Source organism: Hydra vulgaris, chromosome 02, assembly GCF_038396675.1.
Source record: "Hydra vulgaris chromosome 02, alternate assembly HydraT2T_AEP".
Taxonomy (NCBI): Eukaryota; Metazoa; Cnidaria; class Hydrozoa; order Anthoathecata; family Hydridae; genus Hydra; species Hydra vulgaris.
In genome coordinates, this window is record NC_088921.1 from 68092501 (window position 1) to 68105000 (window position 12500).

The 12500-nt window shown below is 29.7% G+C and overlaps 2 protein-coding genes across 3 annotated transcripts in view; one reads left to right on the forward strand and one right to left on the reverse strand.

The window, feature by feature from the left end:
* LOC100200953 (uncharacterized) overlaps positions 1–8186 on the forward strand; it is a 15485-nt gene extending 7299 nt beyond the window's left edge. For both annotated transcript variants that reach the window (XM_065791774.1, XM_065791775.1), the window contains exon 2: positions 6847–8186. In XM_065791774.1, coding sequence (XP_065647846.1) covers positions 6863–7831 — 969 coding nt within the window. In that variant the 5' untranslated portion in view covers positions 6847–6862 and the 3' untranslated portion in view covers positions 7832–8186. The remainder of the gene's footprint in view (positions 1–6846) is intronic.
* On the reverse strand, positions 1947–2642 carry LOC136076256 (uncharacterized). Its single transcript, XM_065789731.1, has one exon. The coding sequence runs from the start codon at positions 2640–2642 to the stop codon at positions 1947–1949; it is 696 nt and encodes a 231-aa protein (XP_065645803.1).
* Positions 8187–12500: the final 4314 nt, after the last annotated feature.

Consider the following 12500-nt stretch of genomic DNA (forward strand, 5'->3'; position numbering starts at 1 on the left):
GGACTTAATGGAAAAATTTGACAGATGCAGTCAAAAAAAGATTAAAAGAGTTTGACTTAAACATTAACAATGCTTGTGGTGAGTCATTGGATAATGCATCTATCATGTCTAGAAAAAAGAACGACAAGCACAACTGAAAATAAGCACCCAAACATTGATTTGATTCCTTGTGCATCGCATTTTTTCAATTTAGTTGGTATAAATGCTGTTAACAGCTGTGAAATTGCAATTGTTTTTTTTTGGGGTTTCTTCAATGTCTGTATAATTTTTGGGTTTCTTTAACTCACAGATGGCAGAAAATTTGTTTTGATTTTATAAGTGGTGCAGAAAAGAGCAGAAACATTAGCATCAAAGGTTAAGTAGGAGAAGGTGGTTAGCTGGTGCCATTTTTTATTTAAATTCTACATGCAAATTAAAGTTACTACACTTTTGAAGAAAAAAAAAAAACTTTAGATGTTGCTTTTATGAAGAAGCTTTGGCGCAGAATCATGCTACAATTTGATTTGATGCTAGCATCAAAATTCAGGATAAAATTGCAGATTTAGCTCTTGCTGTGCAATTTCTTCAAACTTATTTGGAATATGTGACACCAGTTCGTGAAATTTTTTTTGACATTTAGGATCGTGCTGGAAGGTTCTCAAACATTATTCCTTAGCAGTACAAGCATGAAAGAAAGAAGATGCGCATAGTAGGAGTTGGTGAGTAAGGAAGAACCCTAATGAATGGGACAGTTTTCGTAAAATGAATTTTATAAGTTGATAAAGTTTTTTAATCTATACATTAAAAATAGTTTGATAACAATTAACTATTGCACTATCATATAGTAAAACATAAATCGGTTCCGCAAAGGCCTATTGGTAAAAAAGGGAGTTTTATTGGACCAAGGCATTTGTCCCATTCATTAAGAACTACTCATTAAATGGGACAAAAAAATTACTGAATCGGACAAATCTAAAAAATTAATAAAAGAAGAGAGGACACAAGTAAGTTTCAAGCCAGTGGAGCAATATAGGAAGTTTTTATCATTAGGGAAGTCGAAAAAGTTATATATATGGTAGAAATGTATGTCATAAGAAATTTTCATTGTAAGGTGACATACCTATCCTCTTATTGACAAACCTAAAATATTTTTATTCAAAAAATTAAAATTACTCACAATAAATAAAAAAGATATTAAAAAAAATTCATTTCATTCATGTTTAAATAAAGTAGAAAAAACAATTATTGCTTGTTGAGCAATTGTATTGCAAAGAGCATGGAATAAAATTTTAATATATCAAAGAAAGTGTAAAAGATATTAACAATTAACTTCACATAATTTGCATTCATAATAACGTTTCTTGCTGTTATTATTACAATTACCACATATCCACCATTGACAAGTAAAACACTGAATCCAAGCAGGCCTAATGAAACTTTTCCAGTTGCATTTGCATACTTTGCAAATATTTTGTTGTTCTTGGTTGATAAGCACATCTTTTACAGATGAATCAATGAAAAAATTTGTATCAGAGTCTTTTGTTTCTTTCATTTCTTTGAGGTCAATTTTCCTTTTTTGTTTTTTTGTGTTACTTCTACCAGCTTCAAAACTTTTCCTCTTAATTATTATCTTCTTTGGAGTTTTAGTTAATATAGTACTTTTACCCTGCTGTCTTTTTCTAGTGTCTTTTCTTGAAGGTGCTTTAGGGTAGGGCTGAATGGTTTCTGGACTAACTATTTTAACAGATGATTTGGAAGAAACTTGTTTATTTTTTTTCATACAAATGTTGATTATTTATTTTTTGAATTTCTGGAAGAGGTCTGTCTCTAACACTAGAAGATATAAAATCACTTTCCCCAAATATTTGTCTATTGAGTGGATAAATCCCACATTTCTGAAACCCACTGCAAATATTTTTTATTGTGAATGACAGAGTATATGCTACACATGCTAAATGAGGTAAATTTTATATGTTCATAACCCTCCCTGGATTGGAAGCCAACCATTCATTCTGAGCTATTCTAAAATAAGATTTAAAAGGCCCAAATACTGAAACATCCAAAGGCTGCAATCTATGACTACAGTGTGATGGAAATGTTAACAAAATCAAAGAGTTTTCTTTTGCAAATCTTATTGTTTCAAATGAAATGTGGCTTTTATGGTTGTCCAATAATGACAGCACTGGATGCTCCACAGATGGTTTTGCATGGAAAATAAAGTGCTTCATTGCAACTAAAAAGTTTTCACTTGTCACCCAACCACTTTTGTTACACAAGCCGATGCTTCCAGTTGGTGCTCCATTTATCATAAAACCTTTGTAGTTTACTCTTGGAAATATAAATACAGGTGGAACTGTATTACCAATAGCATTCACAAAAGCCAACATTGTCACCAATGACCCTCTTTCTGCAGAAACAGCTTGACAAACCCTCTTAGTTCCACAAGTTGAAATAATCTTTGGAGGATCTGTTACAGTTAACAACCCTGTCTCATCTGCATTAAAAATACATTCAGGTTTGAATTTATATTTTAATTGAACTTCTAACAAGTAATCAAAAAACAAGGACACTGTATGTTGATTAAAGGCAGTTGCACAAGCACGACTAATTTTTTCTGGCTTACGTAGTGATAATTTTGGATGCTGTATCAAAAAACCATCCATTCATTGCTTTCCAGCCATTTTATTTAGGTGCCATGACTCAGGAATATTTTTGGAATTCAATGCAACACCATATTTGTAAGCTAACTGCCTAGTTTGTAATTTAGTTAAACCGTAGCACATGTTTGAAGACATATGCAATTAATCTACAATAGCACTTTCATCAGAAGCATGAAAATTTTTTCTATTTCCAATGTTTGTGATGTGGTTATAGTTTTCAGGCAGATTTTGACATCTTGCCACTTTAACAGCCTTACCTACTGCAGATTTTGATAAACTATATTTGTTTGCTGCATCTCGAATAGACATACCCTTAAGTTCACCTTTGACTGTATCTTCAACATCTAAAGAATTTTTTCGTATTAATTTTGTGTTTGGTTTCATCTGAAATAAAATTTAAAACTTTACAAAGATCAAATGTATGCAAATCTCATATAATATAATATGAGATTTGGAAATATATACTTAAATAAAAAAGCATATAAATATATACATATATATATATATAATTATATATATATATATATATATATATATATATATATATATATATATATATATATATATATATATATATATATATATATATATATATATATATATATAAACTAGTAGTCTGTGTTTACGCACTAAATATGTGTTGTCAATATATATGTAGTGTCACAACAGTTCGTTTAACAATTTTTACATTTTAACGAACAATTAAAAAATCCACAAAATTTAGTCAAAACTTTTAAAAGAAAGTTTTCATTATTTTTTTGTATATCCAATTAATTATTTAAAATAGATTTTCTTAAATAATGATTTCTTAAATTCATGGAAATATATAAAATAAATCTTTTTCAATAAAGATTTCTTAAATTCATGAACTCGAGTTTAAAGAATATGAAAGAACATATTTTACTTAAATCTTTTTTTAAATTTTCACTGCGATTGAATTTTAATATAATTTTATAAAAAGCATTGGTCACATATGGTTAAAACAACAGCATTATTACTAATATAAACCTTCAATAAATTAATATATACGAGTGACCACACCTAAATTGCCGAAATATCTTTTTTCACTTCTCAAACTGTCGTTTTTTTGGACAAGTCCCATTCAATAATCATTATCTTGTACCATTCAATAGGCTTTACACTTTATCCACAAATGGTGGGCCAGACTAAAAATAGCGTTTCCTAAACGTGAATGGGTTTAAAATATCAAATCTAGAGGCAATTGGGTATAAAAAGATGGAGTTTTATTTTCCATAACATCCGAAATCGCTGCAAAATTGGAAAAACAAAGTTATTTTTTAGAATTACTTTTTTCTCTTCAAAACACATTAGCATCCAATGCTATTATGTTTAGACCATAATAAGAATAATGACTCGTTCTGTTGAATGGTTGTACCTAAAACTTCTTACCACAGGAGTTTGGATATCCAACCTTTGATGCTTCTATGCGAATTTGATTTTGTCCCATTTAATAATCGTCCCATTCATTAAGGTTCTCCCCTATACAGTAATTAAGGTGGCGGTAACAAATTTAGAATTAAACACTTATTCCCTCTCATAGGCAAGTTGAAAATGTACTTGAAAAAAAGGCTTTCTGCTTATAATTCTGCAGAGAGAAAGTTTAGTTTTCGAACTAGTTTTCCAACCATGAGTGTTGCTGTTGTTATTGCTGCTGCCAAATCCTTGTGCACTATATGTCCTTCAGATTTACACAATTTCATGATGAAACTGTTTAGTTTTCCAAGTTTATGGCAGACGAAAAGAATATATCATCACTAAGATGTTTAAAAGCAATTCATAGGAATAAGTTAAAACTAGTTTTTCCAAATGCTGACATTGTACATTGGATTTTCTAAACCCTTTCCATTACCAATTATATATCGTAGATATTCCTTTCCCATTACCAATTATATATAGTGTATATTATTTATAAACAGTGCAGAGCTAGCATTTTAATATATGCCAAGAATTAAGAATAACCTCCGTTCCTCAATGTTAAATGGTCGCTTAAATTCTCTTTGTTTAATGACAATTGATAGAACTCGATTACAAAATATAAATTTTGAAAATGCTATTGTTGCCAACTTCAAAGCAAGAAAATTTTTTTTATGAATAAAAAAGTAATCATGTTTTGATGCATTCAATTTTGAATATATACATTTTTAGGAATGGGGCCCCCAAATAAGTTTTGCACCCTGCCCCCATGACCCTTAATCCGCCCTTTTACACTTGTAGTAACTTTATTAAAAAATAAACATGAAGCAAAATCACGCATGGAACAGAAAATTGCAAATATTAGTTAGTAGATAAATAAACTTTTTTTCCTCATAAAATAATTTGTTTTAGCAGTGCACCTTTTTTGTAAAATAATATTTTCGATATTTTTCATCATTTCCAGAAAGTTACAGGATTCCACTATTATCATAGTCACAAAAAACGTTTAAATGCAGTTTATGGATGGTCACGCACTGAAGTCACGCAGAGAAATTGCAAATTTGTCAATTTCATGTAGTTATTTTTATGAAAATAAATTGCTTGTTATTATTTCAAGTGAAAGATTCTCTACAACTATTTTCGATGAGAAATAGCAGTCAACAAATATTTCTTTCTAGAGTATAGCGTTTAGAAAATTGTTGTATATTTGTTAAACTATTGCGACATAAACTTACAAAAATATAAAATGATAAAAATATATACATTCAGGTAGCCTAAAATATGAAAAAAATATTTTTGTTACAATTGCATTTTAAGAAAATCACAATAGTATGCATATTGCTATAAGTTCCGGCTTCTAGTTGTGAAAACAAAGAAAAATAAAAAATTATGCACAAAAATGGAAGTTCCCTACTAAAGACTGAAAAATAACGTATTTTTACTTCGTTTATTTTCCAGCAATATTATATCTTTTCATAGGTAAATGACTTTTTTTATAAAACATAAAAAGTGATTTTATCTCAGAATAGTTATATTTCAATTCAATAAATAAATACTATAATTATACTTTTTTTGTCGAGTTCCATCAAATATTTAAAATCGCAATTACTTTAATTAAAAAATACTTTTCTCACCTACCCAAAAAACGAAGGGTGGAAGATTAAGGTGCATGTATGATGAAGATACTTATGATCTATATTTGACAGCTAGTCGTTTATTTTCTAGTATCATACTATTTTTTATAGAAAACCTAATCAATTTGTTGTATAGATTTAATTTATTTTAAGTTGTATATTTTTAAATATTTTAAAATAATTCAAATAGTTTAAATAAGCATCATACATAGACATTAAAGAAATTACATGTCCTTTGATGTCCATATACAATCAAATATAGGTGATCAAATACCACGATAAAATATTCAATATAAATTATCAATAAATAGTTAAACATTAATTTTAGTTAAGTTTAATTAAGTTAGTTTTTAAATTTGATTCAGTAAAACATGTTGATTTTGTTAGCGTGAATGCAAATAGCATTATGAATGATAACTTTTTTTCAAAAATTAAAATTTTTTTTACGTTGTAAAATAAGCGTTTAATTAATCAATATAGAAGTCATCAGCTTTGTAATAAAGTTAGTTGAGAAAAATTATGATAATAATTATATATATATATATATATATATATATATATATATATATATATATATATATATATATAATATATATATATATATATATATATATATAATATATATATATATTATATATATAATATATATAATATATTATATATATATATATATATAATATATATATATATATATATATATATATATATATATATATATATATATATATATATATATATATATATATATATATATATATATATATATATATAATTATATATATATATATATATGTGACATTAATTGTACCTATTATTTTGCTTTTTCAACTTAGGTGTATCATATTAATGATAAATTTATAAATAATAAAAACTATTATCTTTCCCTTTTTTGCTTGACAAACACGGGTATCAATGTATTTTTTCAGTTATGTATCAATGATAAATTTATAATTTTATAGCACACATTTTTTGTTTTTTCGAGAGCTGTGTCTTTTATAAATTTGTCAATGAAACAAGTTGAAATGTTTGCATTGTTTGTTAATTTAAATAAAATAGAGACTTTTGAAACTTTTTATTTATATTCGAACCATAATTACACATATACTTGCTTTTTAGTATTTAAAATTGTATTTTTCTAGATTTTTGATTTTTCCAATGGCGGCGGCTATACGTAATCAAAATGATCAAGATCTATTAATAGCTGCAATGTCAGCAATTATGTGCGTTCCTTTGGCATTACCCACCGATTATTCAGAATCAATGCCTAAAGTTTCTCTGTTTGATTTTCACGATAAAACGTATTCGTATGGTAGAGTAGGTAGCGCATCTTCAGATCCAGTAGCTCAAAGTACTGAAACAGCAGAGAATATTGAAGGAGGAAAGAAGATTATGATATACGTTAAAACATTGTTTGGTAATACATTAACGTATAATATAAATCTAGATATAACTGTCTCTGACCTCAAATCAATAATGGAAGACAAAGAAAAAATACCACCCATCCAGCAACGCTTAATATTTAATGGAAAACATCTAGAAGATGCCACAAAATTGGTTGATCATAACATACACCACGAGTCTACACTACATCTAGTGCTTCGTTCGCAAGGTGGATGCCCATCTATTTTGGATCCTTCTAGCCTAGATCCGCCTTTTAATTATGATTTTACAAATTTAACAGATGAAAATAAAACTTTTACGCGAGGTGGAGTAAAATATGTTCGCCCATGCGGATGGAAACGCTTTGCCATTAAAGTGTCCGACAAATTTGAAAACTTAACGTGGTTAGGTGCTACCAATAACCCAGGAGAATGGCCTGTATCGTATCATGGAACAGGTGTAAATCAAGCTAAAACTTTTGCAATGAATGGCTATGATTTAACAAAAGGAAAAATATTTGCATTCGGGCGTGGAGTTTATTCAACTCCAAATATTAAAGTAGCAGAAAAATATGCCATTAAATTTTTGTATAAAAATGAGCATTACGCAGTGATACTACAAAATCGAGTAAATCCTACAACGTTGGTAAAAATATCAGCTGATCGCTTCGGTGAAGGTGAATACTGGGTTAGTCCAAGCGACAAAGATATTCGTCCATATGGAGTATGCATTCGAAAACTATAAATATAATATCAGCAATGAAGAATAAAGTAACGTTTGAAACCTTATAATATTATTATTTTCTTTTAATTATCATTTTCCTTTCCGAATATAATTTCCTTTCTAAATATAACCCAATCAAAAGGTTTAATACTTATCACTACAACAGAAAAACTATCCAATCTCAAATCCAATCGAGTTTTGCTGGTAAAGTCATACATAATTTTATCAACTTGTTAATTTTTTTCATATTTAAATACTGTTCAATGCCGGAATTTATCAATAATTTTGTTTGATTTTTTTTTTTGAGATACATTATCTTATATTCTTCAATGTAAAATGACCGTTAACGTCTACTACGCCAATATTTTAGTTTAAATCCTGCTGTTTTTTGTTTTATTTTTTATTTTGTATTGTTATTGAGTGATATATTATAGGATGTACTAATGAGGATTTTGATGTATGTACACTTTGCAGCATGTGGAGAAAAAAAAAAGACGCAAAGTAATTAGATTTATAAAAATGAAAAAAATATTTAAAAACATGTACTTGATACCACTAATTGGAATCATAAATATTAAAAAAATGATCTTATAGTTAAAACCGTTTTACATTACACAACCATAGATTTTATAAAATGTATTTATAGAAATCTGGCAATACACTTTTTATAAAAATCTTTATAATACAATATCAAAACTATTGTCATTTTAGATGAAATAATAATTACATACCGCTCGAAAACAAAATGCGAGCATCATACTCTTTGTTCATGGGTTGTACTTACAATGTTAATGATATCCTAAAAAATATATATAAAACCTGAAATGTTATGCTTGACAAGCTAACAAAATGCAAAAACGTGTTAAGCAAAAAATTGTACGCTGCTTTAATGCACGGTATGTGCTGGGAAAAGTGGACTTCTACAATATCTATGTAATGGTCGAATATAAAGAGGATATAGTTATCATACCTTTTTTTTTTAAACTTCAAAATTTTTATGCAGGTTGCTAAATTTCTAAAAAAAAACGAAATTTTCAAAATCCGCTGTTGTGAAGATCAGCCCCAGATATGGCAGCAGTATTCCATACAAGGCCGGATTTGAGATTTATAGAGATAGAAAATAGAATCCAAAGTAAGAAAATAATGAGCTCGATAATGAGATACAACCTTATTAGATGCTAATTTTGCAACAGATTTAGTATATGGTTTCCAAGAAAGATTGGAAGTAAGAGTTAATCCTAGAAGATGAAGAGTGAATGACTCATCAAGTACATTACCGTTCATAAATATAGGAAAATCTAAATTATTGCGATAACGATTGTCTGAAAAAAAAATTGAGTTTTATCTGAATTGAGGTTCACCACCCACTGTGAGCCCAATGCTGTAGCAGAAGTGAGATCCTTTTCAAGGTCAAATGCCCCATCCAAGCAATCAGAGAGTTTTGGCTTCTTATCACAACAAGAATAAATGGTAGTATCATCACTTGCACTTGTTGAATAGTTTTGAAAGTATAGACGACAGCTTCGGAGAACACTTCTGCAAGACTATAACAGGAATGTTTTCCGGGCCACAAGCTGTAGAAAAGTCTAGGCAGGAAATCACTTTAGATACAGAAGCTGGAGTGATACGAATGTCAAGCAATGGATCAACCTGTTTGTTGGCTATATCAGGTTAAACGCAACTAGTGGAATTAAGAGATGATATTGATGAAAAGTTTTTAGCAAACAACTCAGCTTTGTCTTTAGGTGAGGTGACAAAGTCTGAACCATACAAGAGAGGTGGATTACCCTTATTATTGATACTATTAAAGATTCTCCAGAAGTCATGAGAGCCTAATTTTTATAATAAAAAACGAGATTTCATGGCCTGAGATTAGCGGGCTTTGGCGTTAGACAAAACCTTTTTACAATTGTTTCTAGCAGTAATAAACAGAAGTCTGTTTTCTAGAGAATTGTTTTGCTGATAGATATGGAAGTAACGGTCTGGTGAACTTTGCAAGAGATAAGACTCAGTGTGATAGTGAATGATAGGGTTAGAGAACTTGGCGATGGTTATGATTTTTTGTGTTTTATGCTTTTTGGTACTTTATTCATTTTTAAATTTGTTAAAGAACATGACTCAAAGCATAGATAGTACTCAGAACACTGTTTAATAGCCCAAGCAATTCCCTCATTACTAATAATAAACCCTAAGCCGTAACAAAGGGCTCCAAATGTGGCCTCCGCAATGCACACCAAAAGTACAAACAGGGACACCATCCATGCGCAACATGGCACTGTTAATAATTTGATATTTTTCAGCTGTTGATGGAATCAGCCTTTCTGAAAGCTACCACAAAGTTCTGGAAACCTGACTACCAGCCGGCCTCAGAACCATAAAACTGAGTTTTAGAGCTGTACCCTCATTAAGAAATAATAGAATGACTTGCCTAGTCATAAAAACAGAGACACAAGCAAAACCCATGCATTGAGTCAAGAAGATCCAGCATTTAACATGAAACTGGATTTAACTGAAAATAATGTATTAAAAATACATCTGCGTCAGCCTAATAGATGAATTAGGCGTGCTAAGCTGGTCAACAGATAGAATCTGTTTACCTCTTAAGTCTTTGCTTAGGAGGCCTTCTACAAGACAGTAGCCAGATGCATTTGACATCTTCCCAAGATAAGTATTTTAATCGAGACATCATCTCTAGCGTTTACTCAACCAAGAGCGCCAAGGCAGGGTGTGTTTTAAATCGGAGATGAGGGGGCCATGGGCCACTAAATTTTTTCAAAAGGGTTTTATTTTTTAACAAAGCAGGTTTTTAACAGTAAGTTTTGATATTTTAGGTTTTTTTGGTGCTTTGGCCCCCACTTAAAAGTCACGCTGTTGTCTATGACTCTAAGTGTTATACTTTAATACAGTTTGCATATATAATTAGTCCACGAAAATGCCGAAAGTTAAGGCTACAGTTACACGGATGAAAAGTAAAAAAAATATTGTGGTGGCTCATGCGAATTATCAATGACAGATTTGAGTACTTTTAGACAGGTTATTCAGTACTATTACTATCTTATTCATATAAATCCAAATACAGATATCGTATTAGTGACTCAGCAAACAAGCAATAATATAAAATCAATTTGGGCTAGAGTAAACTATAAAAATAAATGGAGTAAAACTCTATGATCAGAGGAAAAAAATTGGTCCAAAAGGTGCATATTAACTTTCTTCCGTTGATTGATTATCTGTCAAATGGATTCAAAGACTTGATAAAGAACGACAAAAAATATCTCATAAGCTAGTTGATGAAGATGAACCTCTCATACCACACGTGAACTTAATTGAAGAAACTAGTGGCTTAACCATTACGGAGGTAAATATTTTATAAATACATGAAAAATTTGTAGTAGATGAAACAAAAAGCATTTTATTTTGTTTACTTTTTTTAGGATGAATATGAATGGAAACCAATAAATAATCCTATTGGAAAATACAACTTGGTTAAACTTCCAAGATTTGCAATGGAATTAGTCAGAAACAAGTGTTCGTCAAACGTAGGTGCAGCCCCAAATGCTTTACTACATGACATAAAACATCTCCTGAAAAAATGATCTTGATATAAAAGATATTTTGATTAACAAATGCAAATTATATAGGGCCAAGTTAAAAGTAAAAATCGTTAGTGAAGATGTTGACTCAGAACAAAAAAAAGCAGTTAATTTGTCTTGAGGTCGATAGCTTGACCAGATAACTATAACAAGTAAAGTAATAACTCACCTCAAGAAGAAGTACTAAAGGATTAAATGACTTAAAAGTAAAACTCAATAATTATAACAAAGACAACGTGAATCTAAAATGCACCGAAATTATTCAAGATAAATTAGCAGAATTAGACGATAGAGGTAGGCGGAACAATCTTCGTTTTGATGGCTTTGACGAAAGAGAAGAAGAAACTTGGAAAGATACCGAATCAAAAGTAAAAGAGTTCTTAAAGGAGAAACTCGGAATTAAAAACCATATTGCAATTGTAAGAGCACACAGGACTGGGAAGAAGCACGAATCTGGAAAAAGAAAAAGAACTATCGTGGTAAAGTTTCTTAACTATAAAGATGAGAAATCATATTAAATGAATATAAAAAAAGAAAACTATGGAACGAAAAAATATATCTAAACAAAGACTATAGCAATTACACAATCGAAAAAAGACGACTTCTATTTACAAAAGCAAAAGAACATCGAGCTGAGGTTAAGTTTGCTAAAGTTATATATACCAAACTTGTAACATGCGCCTCAGAAGTATAAGAAATTCGTTTTAAATCTTATTTAGTACACAAAAAATGATAACAACTAAAGATATAAGATGGAGCACTATGAATCGCTTATTTTCAACTTTACAAACAAATGCATTGGATCTGATGAGAACACAGATCCTGATACTATGGATTTTAATGATTCAGTCACTCTCAAGCACAAAATTCAAGATTCAGTCACTCTCAAACACAAAATGCATACATATAAATTATTATATTATAACATATACAGTGGCGGCACAAAGTAAGGACAAATACAGCAGAAATTAAATCACTGCAACTTTTGTCCAAATAATTACCAGATGAAAGCGTCATAGCTACATTTATTGATCTCTGTTGTGTTGACACGGCAATATCTTTGCACTTCCTGTTTACCTTAGCAACAAGCACATGTT

Bases quoted from the DNA above. Each gene is read 5' to 3' on its own strand.
- LOC136076256 (XM_065789731.1), bottom strand. From the start codon at position 2,642: ATGGATGGTTTTTTGATACAGCATCCAAAATTATCACTACGTAAGCCA.